Below are 26,933 nucleotides of genomic sequence, written 5' to 3'. Positions count from 1 at the left end.
CTTTCCTAACCATTTCAACACATGGTGATCACTCCCAAGAACTCATGAAGCCTACTGACCCCATCTGGCCTCAGAAAAGCACTGAGGCAGTTATTTAACCTGTCCCATGGCTCTTCTCTCTACCAGGCAGTGTTCAGGGCTCCCCTCACTGGGAGCTAGGCTGGACTCCCAGGAAAAAGACCAGAGTTCAAGTCTTATCAAGGGAGCATTCTTTCAAAACACTCTCCTGCATGTTCAAGAGAAGGTGCTGACACACTAAATGTCGTTGGTGTTCTGCTGTGTTTGAGCATTAGAAAATAAGTGGATTAGGGTTGGAAATAAGCGTCTCAGCCAGCACTCCCCTGGAGAATTAAAAGTTGCAAAAGATGGGGATGCCTGGGTGACTCAGTTGGTTAAGTGTCTGACTCTTGATTTTGGCTCAGGTCATGATCTCACGGTTTGTGAGTTCAAGCCCCATGTGGAGCTCTGTGCTTGCAGCTTGGAGCCTGCTTGGGATTCATATTTTCTCTCTCTCTCTCTGTCTCCCCTCCCTTCCTCCCTCCTTCCCTCTGTCCGTCCCTCCCTCCCTCCCTCTCTCTGTCTCTCCTTCTCTCTCTGTCTCTCCTTCTCTCTCTGTCTCTGTCTCCCCCCTCTCTCTGCTCCCTCTCTCTCCCCTCCTCCCCCCTCTGCTCCTCCCCCACTTGTGCTCGCTCGCTCTCAAAATAAATAAACTTAAAAAGTTGCCAAAGATGTCCTTGAGGAAAGAATGGCAAAAATCTTAACAGACATTGGGGTGCTTGGCTGGCTCAGTTGGTGGAAAATGCAACTCTTGATGTCAGGGTTGTGAGTTCGAGCACCACATTGGGTGTAGAGATTACTTAAACATAAAATCTTAAAAAAAATCTTAACATGTTACAGGGAACTTCAAATAGTGCCTATGTTGAATGGAAATGAGAAATGTAGACAGAGGTGATTCACTTGGGCCTTACTGAGGAAATGGATGAGAGAAATAAAGGAATTTCTAAGGTAGTAGGTATATCTATCTGCCTTATTCTTTCACGTAAAACAGAGACTTTTTCTCTATTTAGTAGATGTTTGCTGAACTTCTGTTGTGTACAGAGTGATAATGATGGTACTTAACATTTGAGACCTTGCTGTTTCTTAGGCCTGTTTCCCCTGACAGGCAAAGTGGTCTTTACCAAGATAAACTCCCCCCGTAGTGGAAGTAGAGATGGATGTTTGTCTTGTTCGGGTACTAGGGACTACATGGACCCGCATTTCATCCTATACTCCTTCTAGAGTAGGAAGTTGTAAAGAGATGCTTGGGAAAGGAAAGGCTGAGATCTTAACAGATTTCCTTTGCACAGCCTCCGAATCCACCCTGAAGGTCTCTTCTGCTTGCAGGCCTCAGAAGTTGAGAGACAGCTCTCCATGCAAGTCCATGCCCTCAGAGAAGACTTTCGGGAGAAAAACTCCTCGACTAACCAGCACATCATCAGGCTTGAAAGCCTTCAGGCTGAGGTGAGTCCGCCTGTGTGGCACTGCTTGGAGATGGAAGTGCTTTTCTCGTTAGAGGCGCTGTACTGGATCTGGTGGATAAGGAGCCCTGAACTGGGAAATAAAACTTTGTTTTGTCTACAGTCTCTAAAAATATTTAAAAGTCTCTAGAGATGTATCTGTAAGAAACTAAATGGGGAACACTTGACTCATGTTGCACTGGGTTGCCTGTTGTCTGGAAGAATAAGGTTGCTCAGAGTCACTGCTGAGTGTGTTGAAATCACAAATGACCCGCTTTTACTGAACATATTAATCCATCCACAAACGTCCTTGCCAATCCTAAATAGAAGATGGGGAAGAGGATTTTCCCTTTCTCTATTCCATGTAGGTCCAGTTCAGTCCACCTTATTGGGACCTATTATAATTCTCACCTATGAGAGTCATAAAGTAGCTACTTCATAGGACTGTTGTGTTTGATGAGTTAATACATGGAAAGCACCTCGTGTGGTACTTAGAATCAAGTAATGTTGTTAAAAGTGTATGAGAGGCCAGAGCATGGCAGTCAGGGTCTATGGCCCTGAGTGGGCCAGAGGGAAAGAAAAAGTAGCACTTAGAGGACAACTCTGTGAGAACCCGGTTGTGGGAGGGGAGAAGAGGGAAGTCGTATCAGCAGCCCAAACAGGGGCTCTTCCCCAGGGCGGCATCCACCTAGTCTGATCTTGAGGGGCCCTAAGCCAGTTGTCTGGACAGCAACCCTTTGGCTAAGGTACACTTGAGGGGACAGTCTAAGGGTCTAGGGCCAGATGAATATGCACCCCCGCTGTGGTTAAGGAATCCGTCGGTGTGGTCAGGCCCAGAGAAGCCCAGGTGGCTGCTCCCCTGCTTTGGAAATGACCTGAAGATGTTTTTCCTAAAGTCTGTCAATATCTTCTCTTTTCTCCTGCCTATCATTCCCTTCCTTTCTCCCTCCCCTTGGAAATACTACTGGTATTGAGCAGCAGGTTCTTGAAGTAAGTAGCTTGTTCCGGCGGGGTTCGGCATGCCTGTGTGTGACCACTTGTGTGCATGACTTTCTGTCCCACCGCCTTTGCCAAGCTCTGACTCCTTCGAGTTGCCTGTTTTCCTCTCGCCTCTACTCACTATTTCAAGACCCTTGTGACTCAGGGTCATTCCCAGGAATGTTAACTGGCAGATTTGGTCACAAGTTCAGTGCATAGGGTGGGGTGAGGGAGTTGTCATCTAATATCGATGCCTTCATGCAGTACCACTGCTACTTTAAGAAGGCAGCCTATGAAATTGTCCAAGTACATTACTTCATGTAGCTCTGAACTTCTAAAGTTGTGTTTTTTTTTTTAAGGGGCCAGGATTGTATATCACAACTGTATTACCTCATTATTTCACTGACTGGAACTTGAGAAACAAAGATTATCCATGGAAGGAAAATGTAAAGGTTGGAGGGTATTTAAATGAAAATCACCTAGAGTAAGAATTCCCTTCATGTGGGTAATGTGCTTCAGTGTGGGGAATAGTGGCCCCATTCACAAAAAGGACCTGTTCCTTTTGGTCCCTTACCCAGGTGCACACTTGAGAGACAGTATGTCTTTGTTTGGCTAGATACCTGATCTCTCTGGACAAAGGCCACATACTTCATTTCCCCAGGACAGCATCTTATCTGATTGATTGGTGGCCAGGGAAGATCTGTACCCTACGAACAGAATCCTAGTGTGGAGACAGAGAATAGACAAAAAGCAGAAGGAAAGGTGGATTTCAGAGAACCTCAGACGCATCAGACATTCATTTTCAAATCTCCCCAGGAAAGGGTAGGAGGTTGGTTCTCTTAATAGATTGTTCTCCAGGCCAAACTGGAGAGCACAGAGAACATCTTAACCATGTTGGGAGCAAGAAGCTGGTTGAGAGATCAATCCAGCAGGGACCTGATAAATAGGAGGAGCCAGGAGGCCCTGCACAACTTGGGAAGGCTTCTGTAGCCCGTTAGCCCGGGCAGTTTCTCGGGGTGAAGCATTGCCGGCCTTGTGGAGCCCCAGCACACCTACTGAGCCTACACACCTTGAGGCCAGAAGACTTGGCATCTCTTTCCTCTTATCCTTTATTTTCTTACTGACATTGAAGAGACTAGACAGACCTTCCTGAAAGCAGATTTATATCTCTTGAGGCTGGCTAGATACACAGTGTACAAACATACCAGTCTGTTTAATAAGAGGAGCGAAATTGCTTCTAGTCACAATTTACTTGCTCGGGCACAACGACACTTTGAGTAAAATCAGTTACTCATTTTGTGTCGTGTCCTGCTCCTTCCCAGGACACAGACTGATGCAGGTACTGCTTTGCCTTCTGTACCCCACCAACTCCCCCATTAATTTGGGGCACCAGGTCTGAGCTGCGACCTCTAGAGCCAGGTCTGTTAGCTGTGGGGGGAAGTACAGAAGAGAGCTGTGAAGTATGAGAATACAGCAGCTCACTGGGCTGTCTCGGGCATTTTCTTGTGCTTATGACTTGAGAAGGAAGAATGGAACCATGGGTTAGGCTCCACTCCCCCAGAAATTGTGGGGTTGAGGTAAAGTCATGGGCAGACAAGGTGGAGCCCTTCTCTGTCTTATCTGTGGAATTTCCAGAACACTGACCCTTCCCTTCCTCTTCCTGGCATCCCACATTCCAGCTTCCCCAAAGTTCATCTCCCACCCCTTCCCAGACACGTTTCTAGAAGGGAGGGGTTTTCTCTTCATCTTGGGAGTTCACAGCTGTTCTCTCAAAGATGGGGGCACCAGGCCCCTGGGCAGAGCACTTGGAGAGACATAGGCCTTCATGTTTGGGGTCAGTTCCTCCCTTCCTACTCATCAGCCTGGGTGTAACTGCACACCACCCTGTGACTCTCCACCCTTTCAGATCAAAATGCTGTCGGATCGGAAACGGGAGCTAGAGCATCGTCTCAGTGCCACCTTAGAGGAAAACGACCTGCTCCAGGGGACTGTGGAGGAGCTACAGGACCGGGTGCTGATCCTGGAGAGGCAAGGCCATGACAAAGACCTCCAGGTACTGAGGCAGAGAAGCTGTCCTGTAGAACTAGGGCCAGGTGAAAGGGGCACTTAGCTGCCCAGCCAGAAGGGAAGCTGGGAGGCCAGTGCCACTGTGGGGTTCAGGAGAGGGGAAAGCCGAGCTCTCTGTTGGCCCTGTTGGAGTTCTCCTTGAGTGCTCACCAACTTGGCCAGCCTGGCTCTGCTGAAGACAAATGCACTGCTACCCACAGGTTACCCTTCCAATATGTTCTGAGCCACTGGCCTCTGGAGCAGTTTCAGAGAGTTCTTTCTGGACTATTAACATGACTGGAACTTGGGGAGTGTCATTCTGCCTCCTAGGGTTTGTGAAATCTGCTAGAGATTTCAGAGGGAGCCTGTGACTTTCTGCACTTGGCTCTCAATGCTCTCTGCTGCTGCTTTCCCAGACTGATGCATTTAGTTGGCTTGCACTGAGCAGAAATCAAGAAGCTGCCCACTGAACACAGCAAGACTTACATCGTTCTTCCAGCAGTTGCTAGAAAAGGCATAGGCCAACCCCCTTTGTGAGCCTAATTGGCCTCTTTTTTCTTCCTAAAGGAAATTGCTTCATGTTCGTATTTGTCCTTATTTGGGACCTGCCACCAGTCCTCAGCTGAATCCCCAGGCTCACACTTGACAACCCTCTAAACAAAAAGACAATCGCTGCTGGCCTCTACAGAAATAGAGTGTAACACCTGCTGCGAAGAAAGCTTTGCCACACTGGCCTAGGAGCACCTGGGACCAGTGGCTAAGAGCATGTTTCTCCCCCTTGGACATCCTCTGAGTGCCAGCGAGTGGGGGGGATGGCGACAGAGTTGTTGGTGTGGAGGCGGTCAGCCAGGTGTGCTGAAGCACCAGGCAGGTCCCTCCTCCAAAGACCAGGCTGTGGCAGACCCCACTGGGCTCGGGGGTCAGCTGGTGAGGAAAGCTCTAGGACATGGGATAAGGAAACATCTTAAGCTGATATCACTTGTTATTGACACCATCAGCTAAGCTGCCGTCTGAGTGATTAACCTCTTCAAGCACAAATGAGCAGTTTATGACCCTCCACGTTTTTTCCCATAAATGTCGATTAGAAAATGGTGCTGGTGAAAGCCTCACAGCCATTTTCAAGATGGAAAGGAGTTTGCTCATCTTCTTCTAAGGTGGATGATGATAATAGTGGTGAACACCTGTATACTTTATAGGGAACAGAGTGCTTTTGCATACATTCTAAAACTGAGGCTTAGGAAAAAGTGAACCATTTACCAAAGTAATCCTTGGTCGAATTAAAAACAGAGCCCCCCACGCCTGCTTCATGTAATTCTCATTGACAGCGTCTAGCACATTCCATGCCTCTGCAGGTCAGTGTTTCACCAGAATTTCTGACCCTGTCAAGCACTCTGCTGAGGAGGGTTGCTGAGGTAGAGTGTGGAGGAGAAGGCAAAGAAACACAGAAGAATGGGGAAGTGACCCCTGCCCAAAGGACACTTTCATTCAGTCTAGCTGGAATTCACAGATGAGAAGTCCGTTATTTCGAACCAAGAACTGGGGACCTCAGGACAGGGAAGAACGGGACCATCACGCTCCAGCTAGTACCTGGCTCGCACAGTGGGCTGTGTGCTCTCCAGCAGCAAGAGCCCCACGTCACACACACTCACGTCCTCAATGTCTGCACATCCACTGTCTTTCCATTGGGCCACTCACCCCATGGCCTATATATCACATCAGGCAGTTCACACTTTGATTTGGAAAATCTGCTTTTATGGGCTGAATTCTTATCTTTCCCACCTTTTTGTGATTTTTTTTCCTTTAGCTCATAGGAGATTCTCCTTAAGCTGCTGCTAATTACCAGTGTCTTCCAGAAAGCCCTTTCTGTTGCTAACATAGCCTGTACTGATACAGAAATAAGAATTCCAGCTCACTCAGATAGTAGTTGAGAGGTCCTAAATCAGACTTGCAAAATATAGAGTTGATGGCTTTGGAATGTATATAATTCCATGATTTTAATCCTTTGTTTCAGATAAAGGACAAAAGGAAGTCTAAGTAGGCAGGGCAACAGGCCTGCACAGCCAGGGTAGCCCCGCTTTAATCTGGTTCACTATCTACTTGGGGTTCTACTGCCTAACAATGATTTTTTAAACCACTGATTAAATCCAACTGTCTTTTCTTTTTCAGGCTGAGAATAGGGATAAAAATTATTTTTGGAATGCCCAGTAAGTTGAAAAATTGGGCATTTTGCTAAACTCTTAATACCCAGTAAAGTATTCTGTCTGTCCTTCTCTGATTTATACCTACATGGGCATCTTACAGATGTGTGCAGGGACCTTGTCCCAGTGAGTAGGTGGATTTCATCATCGGGAAGCGTAGGCTCCACTCACTGTGGGGTGACCCAGGAGCAGGTGGCCTGCAGTGTAGACCTTGCTCTGACACTTAACATCATACCATCTTCGTTCCCTCAGTGTGAAACAAGAGAGCGCTCCCACTTCTGCCACCTCTGGTGGCATGAGTGTCATAAGCTCAGTGTGCTGTACAACAAGGATTTGGTGTCTTCCTTGTTGATAGATCTATAAATATATTTAGTGACATCTTTCTTATATAAAGGATGATATTCCTTATTTTAGAGGTTTCTTATATTTAAGCCTCCTCTGATGTGTTGTTTTCTGCATATGTTTCTGGACCAGTTATTGACCAGACAGGGCAGACCTGTCCTGGTCTTTGATTCTCTTGCTGTTATAATTAATTAAGCACCCTCAAGTGCGCATGAGTAATTGAACTAATTTTGTCCAGTGCATAAGAACTTGTTCTTGTCTGTGCTGAACTTCTCCTGCTGAGATGTATGTGGAGTTACCTAGAAAATAATTGTAAAGCATTTTGCCAACTTAGTATGCCATTTGTAATTGTGCCAAATGCTTCTTAGGAATGTCCTTTTTCTTTTTCTTTTTTTTTTTTTTTTTTTAACCCTAATTTTCTTCTTTCTGGGTTTTCTCAATACTGGGGCTGGAGGAGTTCCCACTGGACCAGCACGTATTGCTGATGCATGGGAACCACGCAGAGCAGACTTGCCAGGGCCTTTTTCACTCTCTTAGCAGCCAGGCACCGGCTCTTCTGAGTTAAGGCTCTTCTGAGTTAAGATACTGGTGCTGTTAGCCAACCACGGTCTGCTCCCAACCAGCAGAGGTGAAGCCCTAGGGCATCTAAAGGATCCGCGTGGATGCTCTGCGAGGCAGCCTCCTCCATTCATGAGAACTGCAGAGCTCCAAGTTGCCACCACTGCTGCTCAGTGTCTGCATCTCTGCAGGAGCCACGGCTTACCTGGCCTGCAATCTGCAACAGACAGGACAGTGTCTGCTCTATTTTTAACGAACAGGGGTGACCCCAGAAATTCTAATGAAAGGATAAATTAGTTACATTTAAATCCCAGGACATTCTTTCCCCATCCCCAACTTCCAAAAAATCTTTTACAAGGGAGGGATGGGCAATCCACAAATACAAGAGCAGGAGACATTGCTCCTGTGCAGGTGTAGTATGCAGACAAGTGCAAACAGATGAAGGTTCTACGGGCAGGGCCTGTGTGTTAAAAGCAAGTGTAGTGGTGGAGTGCACTAGTAGAGCATGGCATTTAGCAGCCATGGTGGAGTCGTGTCTTACCTCCAGCAAGAGGAACCTCACCGGGTAGCGGTGCCCTGCTTGGACTCCACGAGAAAGGGGCCACAGAGTACACCGAGAGGGGTGAAGTAGCGGCAGCAAGAGAAGGAAGGAGCCCTGGCTGTAAGCCATGAAAACTACATTGCTGTCCTCTCCACCACTGGCATCCCTCTCCTTCTCTGAGCCTTACACGCTGTGTAAGGCTCTTCCCAGGCCTGGGGCTTTACCTGTAAACTGTGAGGTATGACACAGAAAATAGCAGAGACCGCTTTTCTCCTGGGTTTGGGAATTCTTGGTATTTCTACTCACATATTTTTCCAAATCCGATCCCCAGTGTCTTTCCAGACCCTTTCCCCTTCATTTTTTTTTTTTCATTAAAATACGACATACATACAGCAAAACATAAAAATCCTAAGTGGACAGCCCAGTGAATTTTTACAGATATATACCCCCATGGAGCACCTGCATGGCTCAGTCCGTTGAGCATCCACCTCTGGTTCAAGTCATGATCTCATGGTTCATGAGTTCGAGTCCCACATTGGGCTCATTGCTGTCAGCACAGAGTCCTCTTCTGATCTTCTGTCCCCCTCTCTCTCTGCCTTTCCCCTGCTTGTGCTCTCTCTCTCAAAAATAAATCAAACATTAAAATACATACATATATGTATATACATATATATATGTGTGTGTGTATGTATGTGTGTGATATATATATCCCCGTGTAACACCCCCCAGATGAAGAAAAAGCCCATTATCTGTATCCTACAGGCCTCCCTCTTGCCCTTCCTGGTCAGTATCTGACACTTGGTCAAAAGCAGACCTCTCTTCCACTTGCATCTCTTGTATCTGGAGGAAGGTTTAGAACTTTCGTACTTGAATTACACATTAAATATTGTTTAATGTCAGGCTTTTGCTTGACGTATTATGTCTATGAAATTCATCCACGTTATGGCATATGGTAGCAGTGTGTTCTTTTCTCACTGCTGTGTAGTATTCTAGTATGTGACTGTCTCTCTCCGTTCTATATTGGCATTTGGATTGTTTCCCCATTTGTGGCTCTTTAAGATTATTTTATTTTTTCAAATGTTTGTCTATTTTTGAGAGACAAAGAGGTAGAGAGCAAACAGAGGAGGGGCAGAGAGAGAGGGAGACAGAATTCCAAGCTTAACCGACTGAGCCACCCAGGCACCCTGCCCCCGTTTGTGGCTCTGAAGGAAGAAGGCTGCTATAGACCTCTTGTGTGTCTTCTGGGCACATGTACAGCCATTTGTGTTGGGTCTGCACCTAGAGGTGGAACAGCTGGGTCATGGGACAGCTGTGTATTTCACTCAGTAGAAATTGCCCTACAGTTTCTCAGAGTGATTGTATATCTTCACTCCCAACAGCAGTGAAAGTCCTGGGTGTTCCACATCCTCATCAATACTTGGTATCATTATTATTTTGTGGCAGGTTTTTATTTTAGGTATTCTGGTGAGCATCTAATGGTACCTTACTTTGTATGCCTTTATATGTGTGTGTGTTTAGTTTTTTAATATGGGGAATTTCGGGCATTCAAAAATAGGATAGTGTGATGATGCCCCAGTGTACCCCACTGCCAGCGATACAAACCAGTGAGCCCCAGTCAGTCCTGCCCCACATTCATTACATCTTCTTGATTCTCTCTCATACTATTTTGAAGTAAATCCGCAAATTTTTATAATTTCATCTGTAAACAAAGACTACCTCTAAACGATAACTTAAAAAAACACAGCCACAGGACTAGTATACCTAAGGGGAAAACAGCAGTATTTTCTTAATTTCAAATACCCAGTGTTCAAATTCGTAACTGCCTCATAAATGTCCCAGTTGCTCCTCACATTTTTTACTTGAATCAAGATGCAAGTTAAAATAGGCCTACACACTACAGTTGGTTGATATGTCTCTCAAGTCTCCTTTTAACCTATAGGTTCCAGACCTTTATCTTTTTTTCTTAAAATATACATCGTAAAGGGGCGCCTGGGTGGCTCAGTCGGTTAAGCGTCCGACTTCGGCTCAGGTCACGATCTCACAGTCCGTGAGTTCGAGCCCCGCATCAGGCTCTGGGCTGACAGCTCAGAGCCTGGAGCCTGCTTCGGATTCTGTCTCTCCCTCTCTCTCTCTGGCCCTCCCCTGCTCACACTCTGTCTCACTCTCTCTCTTAAAAATAAATAAACATTAAAAAAAATTTTTTTTTAAATATACATCGTAAAGAAGCTGAGCTGTTTGTCCTGTAGAATTTCCCAAATCTGGAGTTTACTGCCTGCACACCCCTGATGTAATCTAGCATGTTCTTCTCTCCTCTGTATTTTTCTGTAAATTGGTGGTTGGACCTAGAAGTGTGATCAGGTTTCGGGGCAGTTTTTCTCCTTTGTTTGTGGCCGGGGAACCCTCACTACCTTTTGCTGTCTCTTTGAAAGCTGCACCAAAGCCAGCTGGAGCTCCAGGAGGTGCGGCTCTCCTACCGACAGCTGCAGGTGAAGGTGGAGGAGCTCACCGAGGAGAGGAGCCTGCAGAGCTCTGCCGCCACCAGCACGTCCCTCCTGTCCGAGATCGAACAGAGCATGGAGGCTGAGGAACTGGAGCAAGAGAGAGAACAGGTGCTGATGCCCCATCAGTCCAGCACGCGAGATTGCCTGGGGACTTCAGGAGCCCGTCAGCCCTCCCTTGCCCAGTTCCTATGGTTCCAGCTCCAGCCTGGCAAGGGCCTGTGGCCCTGCGCCTGTGTGAGCCCAGGCCTGCTGGCTGGAGCTGTCATGAAGCAGGCCCTGACCGGAGCATGTCCCTGGCTCACTGTTACCCAGTGCCTCTTAGGAAATGCTTGTCGGCTAATCCTCAGCCTCATGCCTCTTGCATTGACTGGGCTCTAGAACATTCATGATCCATCCAGTTCGCTTTTTTTCATTCTCCTCACAACCACTCACTCCCCTAATCATGATTCCCACCACAGTATCCGACTGTATAGAGAAATGGGAGATGGGTAGAGGGCTGGAGAGTTAAGAACTGGGAGTCCGTATAGACGTACTAGGCCCAGCATAAGTATCCATAGTTCTTGGGACAGGTGATTTAAAAAAGAAAAAGTCTTTCTGCCAGAACTAGGCTCTTGAGTGTCAGCATGTTGGGTTCCTACGCTAGGACGAGCTGAGTGGGGGCGGTCCTCCCTAGAGCCCATAATCAGGAACAATTCTCTGTGGGGCAGCTGAGACTGCAGCTCTGGGAGGCCTACTGCCAGGTCCGCTATCTCTGCTCGCACCTCCGGGGGAACGACAGCGCTGACTCGGCCGTCTCCACGGACTCCTCGATGGACGAGTCTTCGGAAACCTCATCTGCCAAGGACGTGCCAGCCGGCAGCTTGCGCACGGCCCTCAGTGAGCTCAAGAGACTGATACAGAGTATTGTGGATGGCATGGAGCCCACGGTAAGCGGCTGGGCCGAGAAGCTCCCCACCCCACAGGACCCGGCTAGTGGGAGGTTGAAAGCAAGCACAGGGGATGAGGTTAACCCCAGAAGTGGAACCTTAAAGAGTCTGTAGCAACTTTGAGCCCTTACTGTTTGAGAGGTCTGTGTGCTGGTGATCGAGCAGAGGGGCAGCGTCCAGGAATGGAAGTTCCAGAGTGCTCTTCCTGCAGATACTGGTGTATAAGTGGAGTCCTTTTTCCACATGGTTAAATCCAGGCCATGGTGGCCTCCAGTTCAAGGGCTTTCCTTAAAAGTTTTGAATGTAGAAATTTGAATCCCTGTGAAAACTGCAAGTTATTTTTCTGTAGCTCATTGGTCCTCGTGATGGGGTTAGCTGAGAATAGGCAAACTGTCCAGACTGGAAGCCTCTGCTGAAAGGATACAAGGGAGCACGGAACGATGAGAAGATCAGCAAGGGCCTTGTAGAATTCCAGATGTGGCTCCTCTTGTGGAGATGAGGAGTGTTCCTATGGGCTTCCTGGGCAGACTGGCGTTTCTTCCAGCTTCGTGACAGATTTCCATTCACACCCCCGGCTCTCAGGCAGTTGTTTCACTTCGAGTTCCATCCTCCTACAGAATAGTTAACGTCTTTCTACCCATATTACATGAAGTCATGAAAGGGTGGTTGTCCTTACCTGAACATGTCATGTTGGTGTGTGGAAGGTACTGTACTGTGGAGGCTGGGTCACTGGGGGAAGGGAGAGGTCAGAGGGAGGTGTGCTGTTCATGCGACTTCCCTGAAGCCTGAAACAAAAATAAATGTCTAGCTAATGTCTGCAGATCAAAATTGGGCAAGAGAATCTCTCTCCTCTAACTCTGTCTTCCCTCCTTTGTCTCCTCTTTTCTCTGCCTGTCTCTCCCTCCACTTCTCCACCCCATCTCCTCTATCCTGCTCTCCCCCAAACTGATCCATCCCTCCCGTCTCACTTCCCCCTCTCTCCCACTAACCATCTCACCACACCCGCCCCTGCTCTCACCATCTCTGTGGTTGGTGGCTCTCTTTGGCTGTCAGAGCTCCCGGAGAATTGATGATGACTCCTTAGAAGAACAGATAAGGCAGACCAGTGAGGACTCAAGAGCCCTAAGGGAACTCATGGAGGGAGAGAGGGGTAAACTGAGGCAAAGCCTAGAGGAGCTGCAGCAACTCCACAGTCAGGTGAGCACCCCCATCCTCGGTCCAGTGCAGAGAATGTACCGGTGACCCCTCCCCCACAAGACTCTCTTGAGACCCTCGTGAGTTTCTCTCTCTCACGTCTCAGAAGTGGCTCTGCTCTCACAGATTCTCAGAGGACAGTGACCTGAAGTTGAGGTGAGCTCAAGAGAAGAGCACGGCCCTCTGGTTTAGCCCAAAGTAAAATTGTTAGGGATAAGAATAGCTGACCCTCCATTTCCTCCGGCGACATGCTGCCTTCCACAGAGCCCATATTATCTGGTGGATTCTGACAGTTTAAAGTGCCACAGCTCTCAGGACATTCACGGATGTTTTTCCAGCAGCTTCTGAGCAGGGAAGTTTGCAAACCAAGGAGCAATTGATCTTTGCAGGCCTGTTCTCTCTTTGTAATGCCATCACCTCCGCCAGCCTGTTTTTCAGCTTTAGAAGCACTTACTGCTGCCCTTGCTGTTCCTTTCCTGTTTGATCATGACTTTATCTCTTGAGAATCCTGGAGAAGGGCGTCTGTATTCCGATCTGAAAAGTTTTAAAAGGCTTAGGAGCAGCCCCACCCAGAAAGGAGCTTCTAAATTCTATCCTAGGAGATAAATAAGGCCCTTCCTTTTGACAGGGTTATGTGTATAGTGTGCTGTCCCACTTGGGAGGGGGGGGGGCACCAAACAGGTAGCATTTTAAACCCTGCCCCCACCCAGCCTGCCCCCTTCCTCCCTTGTCCAAAGCTGGTGGTCCCTTCCTGCTGCACCTGTTGCTGAGAGATGGAAGGTAAACCTGGCGTTTGTTTCAGTCCGTAGTTATTAAATTTAAAAGACCCTATAGAAATAAACTCTTTTGGGGGGTCATGCCCATTAGATTTCCTAATATAAATCTCTTCGAAGATGTTGGGAGCCCCACCTGCAGCTATTGCTGTACTCTTCTTTCTGGGAGTGACCAGATAGCGAGGACAGAAAGATGCTATGAAAATGGTAGCTCATTTCTGGCCAAGCCCTAAAGAATGGGATTGAGCCGCCAAAGACATTCTCATGCCTAAAACCTGAGTCCCTCAGGCAGTCGTTTGGCCAGGGAGGAGTTCAGACCTAGCACAGGTCTTCACACTGTAAGAATACAAACAGGACAAAGTGGATCTGAAAACTCTTAGGGTTAATAAAAGTTTTGTTTACTTTAAAGCCTATTTAAATTTCTGTGGGGGTGTTCTGCTTATCAGCTCTTTGATATTGCCTGGGTTTTTTTGTTTTGTTGCTTCTCAGAATTACAAAACTAGAAACAGCAGAAGGCATTAGTCAGAAGCATAAGCAAGGTGCAGGTTGCTGAGGGTCTGGATGCAACTATTTCCGAACTTATCTCCTCCACCAGGGAATCTTCCTTAAAAGTTCAGCTGATAAGTGGTTTATGCCAGATAACCCATCAAGCAGATAGTTACACTCAGTCCCATGGGGTTAGAATTGGGCCTCTTGAATGGCTCATCTCTCTCCAGAAGCGTAGTTCAAAGCAGCAGATCTCTTAGCCAAACCACACCCATCCAAAGCCATCCCATGGAAGCAACACTGACCTCCCGAGGCAGTGGGCGGGATGCAGACTGGATTCCAGAATGCCAGTAGAAATGGTAGCCAGCACAGCGGGCACAACATTCCTCATGCAGTTGGTGGGGCAGCTACCGAGCACGGACCGTGTGCCACTGCTGCACTAGACCCTGACAAACACAGAATGAACAGGACAGCACTCCTGCACTCCACAGCCTCTCCTGGAATTGTGAGAAGAGTCAGACCAGCTCTGTACCCTGCCGTGGGGGTGTGGGGGGAGTGGGGGGGATGACGGGGGTGGGAGGGGGGCGTGGAGGCAGAGTCCCAACAAGGTAATGCAAAACCAAAATTCCAGCAGGCAGCTCCTAGACTAGGGTGAGACCTCTCAGCCAGGGGCTGATCCAGCCTCCCAGCCCACTGCATTCCTACCAGAGAGTATGCTTTTTCCTCCTGGAGACTGGGCCAGAGGTAAAAAATGTGGGACCTGGAAGATGAAGTGATCTGACCCTCAGAAGCCTATCCAATTTTTAAAAGGGAGTCCAGGTTTCATTTAATTCATAATTGTGTTTGAGACCAGAATCCATAACCAGACTGCCCCACACCCTTGCGCCATGGAGAGCCCCTTCCCCACGGCTTTGCCGGCTCCTGTTTCCCCAGGGCTGACTGGGGTCTGGACGGCTGCTGAGAGGCAGGGAGGACCTTCAGAGCAATATAAAAAACAGTTATCTGTGGAGCCCCTCTGCCGATTCTCAAGCCAGTAAACCAGGCTGTGGGAGGTGCAATAAGAAACAGTCCCAGTCCTGTGTTTGGCTCCTTTGTAGGGCCTGAGAGGAGCGCTGGCCAGTTACTCCAGAAAGGGCATGAAAGCACAATGGAGCATGTAGTGGGAACACAAGGCCTTCGCTAATGAAATCTTGGTGACCCTCCTCTGTGAAATCTCCCTGTGTTCTCTCTCCTCCATCTTTCTAGCCACTGCCCTATTTCAGACCTTCACTCTTTCACACCCCAGCTTTGGTCATATTTCCCCCAGCCCACTTAACCTCCACAGGATTTGGATTGATCTTCCTGAAGCACAGCTTGCAATGAAATACCCTTACAAGTTTTGGATTGACTTCCTATCATTAAGTAGTGGGAAGCCTCTAACCCTCGTGGCCCCCACAGTCTGGCTGCATTCTGGCCATTTAGCCTCTTTTCCTGTTGTTTCCATCTCCCCTCCTTTGTTTTAGCAGAATTGAGCATGGGCTATGATAGGGCATGGCACACACTCCCTGTGCCTTCCTCACATCTGGGCCTTTTCCCCGGCCCTTTGCCTCTGTCCAGAAGATTCTCCCTGCCACCTGTACATATCAGCCCTACTCAGCCTTCAGGCCTCACTTCCTCCTTCAAACTCTTTTGGTTCCCTCCCTCCTGGAGCCCCTGGCCCTGCTTTCTCATGGTTCTCTCATTCAACAGCTCATCTTCCCAGTCAAACCTTAGACCCCCACGAGGACAAGCTTGAGGTCCGACTTCTCTTTGTCTTTTCCTAAAGCAAATAATTATTGAATGAAGGGGCAAATAAAGCCCTAGATGTAGGACTTCAAGATGTTTTCCTTGATCCTGTTCAATCGTGAGGACACTACCTTATGTGGGAAAAGTGGATTTAGGGGTGGCTATAACCTAAGTCAGTGTATAAACAAGCCAGGTTAGTCCTCATGAGGAAGGAGGAGAGCTTACCGCCAGGCACCAAGCTTGGTCCCTGATGTCATTAATCTCATTTGATCCTCACAACAACTTGATGATGGAACTACTTATTTTTACTCCTGCTTTTTATGAACAGTGTGGGCAGCTCAAAGAAGGTAAGTCCCTTGTTGTTTCTGAGGCAGATAGCTGATGGTCCTACCTTAACCAAGTTTTCCAGACCAAAGCAAAAAGCTCTTGTGGACTTTTATCTGGAGCATATTAAATGTTGGCATTTCCTACCTAGCATGTAGTTTTATCTGTAGCTTACTCAGCTTGTCTGGCCCACAGCCAACCCAAGGCCATGTTAGGGTTTATTTGGTCTGAGGAGGTCTGACTCTCTCTCTGCCAGGTACTTCCTGCCAGGTACTCTCTGCCAGGTACTGTCTTGAGTTCCTGGCCTACCAGGCTGCAGAACCTGCTAGTATGTAGGGTGAGGCTGGGTTTCTGACCAGCATCCTGTGGACTAGCTGCACCCTATGGCCTCTGCAGGTGCCCCAGCCTGTTCTTCCCTAGGGCTTCTAGCCCTGCTCACCACAACTGTCCCCACCACGAAAGCACAGAGCACCTGGTCCTGATGTTCCTCATCAGGCACCTAAGAGTACCAAATCCATTGCCCACAGTAACAGCGGACTGTCTGGTATGCCTCTTCACTGTTGAGTATCCTCTGATTTCTTCCTGAGTAGCTGATTTCCTCTTCCCTGGTAGCTGGCAAATCTGCCTTCTCAGTCTAGGGAGTCTGAAGCATCTCCAGGGAAGCTTGATCTTCAGGCTTGATCCTGGGGCCTTTGCTCAATTTCAGTCTGTCTGAAGATGATTAGGCCTGGGACTGGAGTAGGGGAGTACATTGAAATGGTAGCATCTGTCCCCTTGTGAGAGAGCTAGAGCTATATACATGGATCCTCCCTTCAAAAAATGTCCAAGTACGTGCAGTATTTAACAAGAGGGCGGGGCCAGTCATCCTGACTCCAGTCTGAGCTTACTGACTGGGAAGAAGGGGCTCACCCTTGCATTCATTCAACAAGTATTTACTGAGAGTTCTACCAAGCAGGATGTCCAGTTGCAAACAACAAAAACTCGCTCTGCTTAACTTAAGCAGAGAGAGAGGGAGAGACTATATTGGAATTAGGTCTGATAGCTTATAGACTTGACAGGAAGGCTGGAGAACTGAGCTCCAAAACAGGAAGAAGCCATGGGAAGTGAGGCCACAGAAGGAATCTGCTGTCCATGTAATAATTTTACCCCTGGCCTGTGGCTTTGCCGACACCTCAAGGACTACAGTCCCAGGTGGGCTGTGTGATTGGCAAGTCTAGGTCACACACATATCCATGCCTGTGTACCTAGGAAATGATGTGTCTCTCCTCTTTTGGCTTCCTCAGTGGGGGGTGTATCCCCTGTCTTCCACCAAAACTCATGCAACCAGGAATGTCCCCCAGATAGGAAAGGATTTGGGATGATGACTAGCCAAAAATATGACAACTGTCCACTGCACAAGCAGTTTGGGATCAAGCACTGAACACAGGCTCTGAGATGCACAGATGAATAGGCTGTGCTTCCTGCTACTGCAGAGCTCTTGTGGGTAGGGTGAGCTGTGGTCACTGAGCGAGCCGCCAGGAAGGGCACGGTGCCACCAAAAGATGACTCCCAATGAATAGGCTGTGGGGCCATTCACTGAGGCATAGACCACAGAAAAGGTAGCAGGTTTAAAGTGAAAGATGATGACATCACATAGGTGTCTAAATTCCATCTGGCTTTGACCCGGGGAAGTTGAATGATCAGGCTGCCGCAAGTGCTGTCACAGAAATGGGAGCCAGGGCCCAGGCTTCGGGTCCAGCCGGGGTCCTGTGGATAGCAATGTTTCATGTTGAGTGCAACATGGCTGGAAACAAAACTTGAGTCCCTACCCCCAAAAATTTGTTTCCAAGCCCCGATGCACGTGTGGTCTTCATTAGTTCCCTGGGAGTGCCTTGTGGTGGAAGTGGCGGTGTGTGGTGGGCTGCCTATAAAGGGAATCTGGCATGCTGACTGCCTTCCAGGGCTGAATTTCATCCCCCACGCCCCCCCACCCCACCCGGCCCTGGCCAGTGGGCTCCAGCCTAGCATGCGGCATCCTTTCTCCAGAAGAGATGGGCCTCCCTCAGAGCCAGGGGCCGTGGAAGCTACATGCCCACACCACACACAGGCTCTGCACCTGCCTGGGGCTTCTTGTTCCTTTCTGTCTCTTTGAGGGAAACGCTGCAGGCCAGGCCAGAAGCAATGATGTCACCACATCCATCCCTTTGGTCTCCTGTTAGGTGACACTGCTGAGTGTGGAGATGACTGCACTGAAGGAGGAGAGAGACCGACTCAGAGTGACGTCTGAGGACGAGGAACCAAAGGAGCAGCTTCAGAAGGCCATCAGGGACCGGGATGAGGCCATTGCGAAGTGAGTGGGCGTGGTGTGTTTAATTTTACTTGAATCACAAGCAACATGAGTATATGCTCAGTTTTAAAAGTTAAAGCATACAGAAGCATCCAAAAGTGAAAGTGTTTCCCTGCTACCCATCCTCACCCCCAGCGTCTTTCTTCTCCCCAGACAACACTACTGTTGGAAGCTGGGTATATGTTTTTTGCAGATCTTTTTCCTGTACATGTGCAAGTGTAGAGCGATACAGTGGTTTGGGCATTTTTAAGTATCCATGGGCTGATGCTCTACATGGCTTGTGTTTTTTTCCACTTAGATCTTAGTTTTCCAATTTCGTTATATGTGTCTACCTCAACTTCTTTATTTTGAGGGGTGTTGTTTTTATTATGGACATTTTCAAGCATACACAAAAGTAGAAACAAGTAAGATGAATCCCTAACTTCCTGCCTTTTGGTTTCAACCCCAATCAGCAGATGGCCAGTACTGTTTCATCTATATCCCCACCCACTTCGTCCACCACCACCCCCACTGGACTGTATGAAAGCACATCACAAGATACTTTAGCATCTCATCCATAAACACTTCCGTGTGGATCTCCACCAGAAAAAGACTTTCTGGGGCGTCTGGGTGGCTCAGTCGGTTGAATGTCTGACTCTGGATTTTGGTTCAGGTCATGATCTCACACTGGGCATGGGGCCCGCTTGGGATTCTCTCCTTCTCCCTCTCCCCTTTCCCTGCCAGTGTGCACTCATGTTCTGTCTGTCTTTTTCTCTCTCTCTCTCTCACACTCACTCACTCAAGAAAAAGACTTTCTGTAAAACACACAACCACAGTACAGTTGTCACACTTGAAAAAAATGTATCATTTGTCTCCTAGAGCTTTTCTACATTCTGAGTTTGATGCATTCTCTGACTGCATTTCCAGTAAACTGGTCATATTTTATTCATGTTTTGGGTTTTCTTTAGCAGGGAAGAAATGCATTCTCTTACATTCAAAAGATTTGGAAGTGCATTGGCAAAAAAACATATTTGCATATTCCCCATTCCCCTTTAAATTATTTGTTATCATGCATTCAGTCTATCCTAGTTACTGAGTGTACAGAGATAAAAGGTACTAAAAATGTGTCTGCTTATGGAGCCCTTGCAACACATTTTGCCCTCTGTGTCACTTTAGTGTTTACAGAACACCTTCATCCTTTAACCCCCAGCCACAGCAAAGAATAGACATTTTTAATGCCCATTTTTACAGATGAGGAAACTGAGACACTGTCCCCAAGACCACACCCAGTGGTGATCCCTGGCCTCCTGACTCCTGTCCCCACACCTTTTCCCCTTACCACCCAAACTACTTGTCAGGAAACTAAAAAGAGGTCATTTGAAACAAATTGTAAGTAGATACTGTATGCCTTTTTAAAAAGTAGAAGGTAATTTCTGACTTTAAAATTGTAACTTCCCTTCACCTTTCCCCTTCCACACACATTTGTCCCCTTCCTTCTGTTCTCTTCAATCATTTCATCAGCTCCATTAGTTTTGCTTTTTCTATCTGGCCAGGACCTTATGTCAGACTGCTCGACAACTTCCAGTCCATTTAGGAGGTATGTTCCGCGAGGCTCCCAAACAAACCTGTGCATCTTTGCCACTGTATTGTGAATACTTGATTTATTAGTGAATACTTGAATAGCAGTGTAATAATTTGGAGTGGGAGCATACTTTTATGATAACAAAGGGTGAAATTGTGTCATACAGTTAGGGAATAAAATGGTAAAATTAAGGTGCTAATTGTGGAAGCCTCTATTGGGAATAAAAGGCAGAACGACGTTAGAAATAGAGAATGGCTGGTCACCTTCTCTCAGCTGGACAAGCAGAAGAGAGCTGAACATCAAGCTCTGACCATATTCTGCCATCAGCATGGGAGGTGGGCGATCCAACCCGAGAAAGTACCAGGGCACAGGAGAGAAGACAGAACAGGAGTTATCCAGTCCCCTTCCCTTAGTAAGTGGAACCCAGCTCTGACATCTGGGTGACTGAGGAAGCCAGCAAGTCTCCACAAAACCTTGAAATGAATGTCTTCGTCTTTTGTCAGAGGAGGCCCAGTGAACCTCCTGGCATCTGACCAACGGAGCTGATTTGCAGATTGTCCTTGCTGAGTAGGGAGAACTCTGCAGTGAGGCCCCTGCCCTTCATGGACCCTATATATTAGGCTGGCCCTTAGGGAAGTTGTTAGTTAGATCACTCCAGTAGGATAGCTTTTTTTCTATCCGTTAGAAATTAAACTCTTAGTATACAGAATTGACACAACAGACCTAAGGAATCATTTAAATGTGGGGAGTGGCCTATACTTTGTATAGGACCTTAGGAGTTTTACAAGATGTTTTCATTTACATCATCTCTGATTCTGCATCCTGACCACTTTAGAATCACCTGGGGAACACCGTGGATGCCAGGGCCCTCTCCAGAACATTTCAATCTGAATCGCCTAGTTTGGGGCTGCTTGTTAAAAGTGCCCCCCAACCCCCACCCCATGACTCTAGTGTGTAGTCAGAGGAGTGAGAACCCCCAAGAAAAATAACTTCCCTCTCTTCACCAGCTACAAAAACCTTATTAAGGTGTTCTTTATCCCACACAGTAGATGAGTTTCAGAAAAGTTAAGTAATGATTTTATCTCCTTGCAGGTAAATGGCCCTCACTAAAAACAAAAATGTGGGGCTAGCAGCCTAACAAAAACAAAAACAAAAAAGTCAGTTACTAGTGGTTTCATTTAAATAAGGAATTCTAGCCGTTTGAGGCATTGCTTTTTAAAATTCTGATGAACATATTGATGAGCGGCCTCTGCAGCTTAGCTCTCCTGCTCTGGGGTGTCTCGTGAATGATAAACACCAAGATTCTCTAGTGAGCAAATGTTCTCTAGAGTGCAGTCCGAGGCTGGAATGCAGAGGTCAGCAAGACTGGCCTTGTTTCCGGGGTTTTCTGGAAGGAAGGGTCCCCGCTGTGTGCCCCTTGGTCCGCACATTCTGGGGTGTCCAGGCTTCTCGTGGCGCCACCTGCTGGCAGATGCCCTGCCACTCTTGAGGCTGCAGCTGTCTCCGGCGCGAGGGGGGGTGGGGTGGGGGGAGGCAGGCGTCCATGGCAACCGGTGCCACGCAAGGATTTCCGCTGTTTACCGCCAGCCAATGGCAGCGGGCGTGACAGGGCTCCCTGAGACGTCTGAGACCTGAGACGCCGGCCCTCATTGGACGTCCTCAGCTCCTGGCCCCTCAGCCGCAGTGCGGTGGGCGGACCGGGGTGTTGCAAGCCTTCTGGACCGGCTTTCCTGGGAAAGGCGGACGGGGCGCCGTTCTGCGGCCATGAGGTGTCAGGGGAGGTGACTGGACGGGTAGATTTGTGGCCAGAGAGGAAGTGCTGGTCATGGCGGCGGCCCCGAGAGCTTTACCCCCGCCTACCCTACCTCCCAACCACGCTTCCCTTGGTGCAGCCCCTGTCCGAGGCCCCAGCAAGGAGGCCTCTATAGGCAGGTCCTGTAGCTGTCCTTGGGACGGGCACCTGGGTCGCTGGCCCTGTGCATGGAGGCATTTTTGCATTGCCATTGGGAATGCAAAAGGTAGCAGTTGATAATGGGGGCTAAATAATGTCCAGTTTGGCAGGTGGGCAACCTGTGTTCCTTGGCAGAAGCTGTTCAGTTAGTGTCTTATATTTTTTAGTCCCATTCCCCCAGCCCTGAAAAAATTTAATTTTGTTTTGCGTTGAACAACTATGATTTAAGAATGTTGGAAAAGGCAAACAGAGTAATATGTGAAACATACTAAACTATGAAAATACAAAATGCAAAAGTATGTAGGATCCCATCAACGATCATCCAGAGATAGCCAAATAGACTTTTTTTTTTTTTGTATGACCTTTTTTTCTTTTACAAAGCCAGTATCCTGTTAGACCTTGTCTTGTGCTTTTCTCCAACTCAGCAAAACGTCGTATTTCCCCACTGTTTGAATATTCACTGTCGTGGTTGGTTGTGATGACTGTGTTCTACCATATAATTGTTCTGCCAACAATTGTTGGCAACTATGATTAGCTAGGCTGTAGTCACCACCACTATGTGGCTACTTTGGCACATGTGTGGCCTCTTTAGGATAGATCCCTTGGGCCGGGGGCATTGCTAGTGAAAAGGAGGGGCCAAGAGGATAAGGGCCTTATCTCTCATGGGGACTGGCCTTTTTGGGGAGGGATTAGCAACTTCATAGTACTGTGTGAGGCCTTTGATCTCCTCTGGGTTCCAGTCCTCCTCAGTATCCTCCTCTCAAAACTGCTCTTCATCCATGAGATGGGGAGGCAGGGGCTCCCTTCACCCATAGGTCGTCAAAACAGTTGAGAAAATGGATATGAACCCGTGCTGTGAACTTTCCAGCTTTCTACAAATAACATCCTGGTTACTGTCACAGCTCCTATTTGTTGCGAGTTTAAGGTCGGAGTCTGTCTCCTCGTCCTGTGGACCCCAGGTGCCCACGTTCACCCTGGCTTGTCTGTTTTCAGGAAGAATGCTGTGGAGCTGGAACTTGCCAAGTGCAAGATGGACATGATGTCACTGAACAGCCAGTTGCTGGATGCCATTCAGCAGAAACTGAACCTCTCACAGCAGCTTGAGGCGTGGCAGGTAAAGAGCCCTGAGTCCCTGGGGTGAGAGAAAACAGGGCTTGGGGGAAGGGGGGTGGGAGGGAGTCTTCAAACCCAAGCAGCGCGTGAGGAGAGTTTGTTACTAGAGGGTCCCGTGCATGTGGGTGAGTCTCCAGGGAGGAATGCCTGAGGATGCTTCCAGAGCGGTGGGGCAGGGGCTTCCTTCAGCTGGTCATCCCAGTTTTGTTTAAATTAGCTGGAAAGAAGTAGCTGTTAACACAGAGGGCCCAGGAAGCCCTATTTGGTGGAACCGAAATTCACAACTGGATGTAGTTCGTCAGCTGCTGCCCTTCCTTTTCTCGAAGGCCAGCTTCATTTTGCCAGAGAGCACTATCCTGGGGGAAAGGGGTCTTTGGGTCATCTCCAGGACCACCATGTTCAGAGTTCCGTCCGCCTGCTCTGCCCCAGCCCCAGCACAGCTCCCCTCTGGGCCAGGGCTGTCCTTGCTCTTTGTTAATGAGGTTCGAGTGGTACAATTTCAGGATATGGGTGTATCTATTCGTGTTTCTCCCCCAAGAAATCCTCAGGAGGCCAGGAAAGAGCCCACCACCCCCACCCCTGGCTGGGGGACGGGTTAGCAGTGACCATTCCCCCGAGGGCCCTGCGGGGCTGGCTGCAGGAGCACAGCCCCCTTCCCCAGAGACATGGTCCCTGACCCCTCAGCCTCTCGCTCACGAGCAGCTGGCCGTCCCCTGGCTTACGGCCCCTGTTCTTCTCTTCTCTCCCGGCTACAGTTTGCTTCCTCAGGGCTTTTTACTATCTGGCTCCTTTGGTTTCTGATCTAGTGGCCTTTCTCAGTTCCCGTATCAACAGCTTTAGTTGTACACCCCTCCTGCCTTTGAGGTGAGATCGACCCCCCGTCCCACCCACCCCAACCCTGCTGCCATCGCAGTCCCGCCCCTGCCGCCTTCCTGTGTGTGGCCCACCGTGTTGTGTGTGCCAGCGTCCGGCGTCATCTCATGCCGTGTGCCATGCCGTCATTTGCAGCTCTCCTCCCATCACCGCGTCCAGTGAACATGCAGCTCGTAGGCCAGGACCACCGGGCCGGCCCCTTTTTGACTGGCTAAGCCCTGATTTCTTGGTGCTCCCTCCTCATAAATGGGCTGTTTTGCCCACACAAGTACTGGAAGGGGTGGAATTATAAGCGGTTCATGCATGCGTCTGTATGAAGTTCTAAAGGGATGCATTTCGTGGGATTACACAGTATAAAAAATGCAATTTGCAATTGCCAGAAAAGGCATTGGCACCTCAAAGGGTTTCTGTTTGGAGGACCCTGTAACATTCCCAACGTACGTAACAGATTTTACTGAGCATGTCCTAAGTGCCGGGCACTGGGCCCAAGATTCGGCAGGGGGACCTCAGGCAGAGAGCATGCCCCCTATTTCTGTGAGGAGGAGAGGCGCTGGAAGAAGTTGAGTGTGAAGAAAGAGGAGAGGAAAGTGGGAGAGCAGGACACGGACAAGGGTAGGGAGCAGGACGTCCACCCTTGCTGCCACCCGGGGCCGGGGTCAGGAAAGTCCCTTTGTTTCACACTGAAACCTGCAGAGAAGTTAGTGTGACACCACGTGGTGACAGCGTGGGTGTGAGTGCAGGAGGTGATGGACAAGGTGGGGGGCGGGGGGGGGCGGGCGCCAGCCCCGCTTCTGCCCGGGCCCTCACTGTCCTGCGCTCCGGCAGGACACGAGCCCGCTGACTCGCCCCGAGGCGTCCCGGAGCCCACTGGGTTTAGGGGTGAAGAGATCAGGCAAACGCTTGTTACATTCCTGCTGATGTTCACTAGACAGGGCTGTTTGTTTCTAAGCCAGTAGTTTTCATACTTTGTCGGTGGCAGAATGCTTGGTCAAGTGGAATCTTGTGCAGAATCGGAATCTAATAACTAGAATGGAGAGAGGGTGGAGCTGCTCTGCCCATAAGCCCCTGGGGGGCGGGGCGGGTAAAAGATGCTCTAGATGCTGTGCTGTAAGGCGGCCGAGGTGAGGGGGGCATTTTCTAGGCAACTTTACCAAACCGGGGAAGGGTGCCGCCCCAGTGAAGAAGCCAAAGATCTGGGCCTAAGCTGGAGCAGGGCGGGCAGTGAAGATAGTGATGCCTGCGGCCTGTGCCACACCTGTGCTGAGCCATGCCAGCAGAGGGCAGCCGTGTGGGGTCACTAGTGGGGACGGCGGCACCTGGGAGCCTGTGTCCTTGCCGCGTGGGGCTGCCAGTGGCATCTAGGCACCAGTGGTGCGAGCTGGTGTAACCTGAAGGGGGCAAAGGGACAAGAGAAGCCCCCTGAGGCTGACCCTTTGGACTGGAGAGCTGGCGGGCGACATGATGCTAGGGCCTCTCGGGAGGGGTGCCGGAGAGAGACACCCAGCCCCAAGGGCGCGGGAGGCAGGGCAGAGGAGGCCAGTCACAGGCAAGGCCTGGGTAGAGACAGGGAAGTAGCAGCGTGGGCCCGGGACCTGCCCTGCTCTGGGCTTGGAGCAAGGCCAGACCCGTGGTGGGGCCCGCCAAGCAGCCAAAGCCAGCAGGGAGACGCCCCAGGCCCTGAGGCTGAGGTGTCAGTGGCTCCTGTGCATCCGGGCATCATGTCTACATTTGCTGTCTTCTTGGTCGAGGCGGCCTGGCTGTGGCCCCGTTCAGTCATCTGGTCTCATCCCATCCTCCTCCTCCTCCTCCTCCTCCTCCTCCTCCTCCTCATCATCTTGCATCCTTCTGACATTTGCTCCCTGTCCCCGCCCCTGCCCCCGCGGCACCAGGTCGGAGCCCTGCTCAGCCCGTTCGCTCTGCCCTCTGCAGGATGACATGCACAGGGTCATTGACCGGCAGCTGATGGACACGCGCCTGAAGGAGCGGAGCCGGCCTGCTGCCGCCCTCTCGGGGGCCCGGGGCGCGGGGCGCGGGGACGAGCCCAGCACCGCCGAAGGCAAACGGCTCTTCTCGTTCTTCAGGAAAACTTAGGCTGGGAGGAGTCAGGCCAGCAAGGACGGGCGACTTTGGACTAGAGGTGACTGAAATGGGGTGCTTGCACGAGGGCTCCCCTGGGCCAGCTCGGCGGCCGCACTGCCCACCTACACCGGGGCCGAGTCGTCTGGGAGGGCCCACTCGGCCTCTGAAGGCTGCCCTCAGCAGAGGGACAGGCGGCAAGCCCTGTCCCCACTGCCAGGCCACACCCAGCCTGGGCTTCCCCCGGATCCGCTGTCGTTGAGCGGGGCTCAGGCTGTCTCCAGAGCGGGCCCTTGCTTGGGCTCTGCCACTCAGACCCAGTGGATCGCAGCCCACCCCGCCCACCCCTCAGTGGCTCCCGAATCCAACCCCAGGCACTGCTGCGCCCCACCCCACCCCCAATTTTAGAATACGGGGAACAGAAGGAATGGAGGCTGTTCTCTGCATGCCTCAGGAGGCTGTCGTGGCCCCCAGCTGGCCTGAGCTGCGGGGGCCTGGTGCCTACAGGACACTGGGCCCATGGCTAAGCCTCCGTCCCTCCCCCACCAGCCTCTGGCCCAGGGAGTAAAGGGGGAAGCGGCTCCTCACCCACGTGCATGCACCTCTGCCCAGAGCACCTCTGCGGCAGGAGGCCCAGCCTGCAGGGCCCGACGGCCGGGGGCTCTTCTCTCGCAGGCCGGGGGCTCTTCTCTCGCACTCGGCCTGGATGGGCCTCAGCGGGGCTTGGCTGATGCCATCCCGAGCTCAGGAGGAAGGGCCCTGCCCTGCTGGCCACCACTGTTCTTCCTCCCTGGCCTCCAGGCCAGCCAGTGTTCTCATGGGCCCTCTGCAGGCTTTAGCCAATCCAGCCCTTTCCCCATCATGGGGCCAGAGCGAGGAGGGGGTCTCCTCCTCTTCCGGGGGCCC

General features: G+C 49.9%; 1 protein-coding gene across 5 annotated transcripts in view; it reads left to right on the top strand.

The window, feature by feature from the left end:
* The window catches only part of BICDL1 (BICD family like cargo adaptor 1), a 106,418-nt gene extending 79,718 nt beyond the window's left edge, over positions 1 to 26,700 (top strand). The window contains exons 3-11 of one of the 5 annotated variants that reach the window (XR_009250439.1): positions 1,384 to 1,512; positions 4,381 to 4,527; positions 10,589 to 10,768; positions 11,368 to 11,586; positions 12,640 to 12,783; positions 18,326 to 18,456; positions 22,959 to 23,079; positions 23,834 to 23,942; positions 25,881 to 25,988. Coding sequence is in view for 4 of the 5 variants with exons in the window: in XM_058691119.1 (XP_058547102.1) it covers positions 1,384 to 1,512; positions 4,381 to 4,527; positions 10,589 to 10,768; positions 11,368 to 11,586; positions 12,640 to 12,783; positions 18,326 to 18,456; positions 22,959 to 23,079; positions 25,881 to 26,042 (1,233 nt within the window). In the remaining variant the exon portion in view is untranslated. Of the gene's footprint in view, positions 1 to 1,383; positions 1,513 to 4,380; positions 4,528 to 10,588; positions 10,769 to 11,367; positions 11,587 to 12,639; positions 12,784 to 18,325; positions 18,457 to 22,958; positions 23,080 to 23,833; positions 23,943 to 25,880 lie in introns of all 5 variants that reach the window. The other 4 variants (XM_058691119.1, XM_058691120.1, XM_058691121.1 and 1 more) reach the window with 4 other exon arrangements.
* Positions 26,701 to 26,933: the final 233 nt, after the last annotated feature.

The sequence above is a fragment of the Neofelis nebulosa genome, chromosome 11, assembly GCF_028018385.1.
Source record: "Neofelis nebulosa isolate mNeoNeb1 chromosome 11, mNeoNeb1.pri, whole genome shotgun sequence".
Classification (NCBI taxonomy): domain Eukaryota; kingdom Metazoa; phylum Chordata; class Mammalia; order Carnivora; family Felidae; genus Neofelis; species Neofelis nebulosa.
The sequence above is the reverse complement of the archived record's forward strand: the minus strand, read 5'-3'. Positions and strand labels throughout refer to the sequence as shown.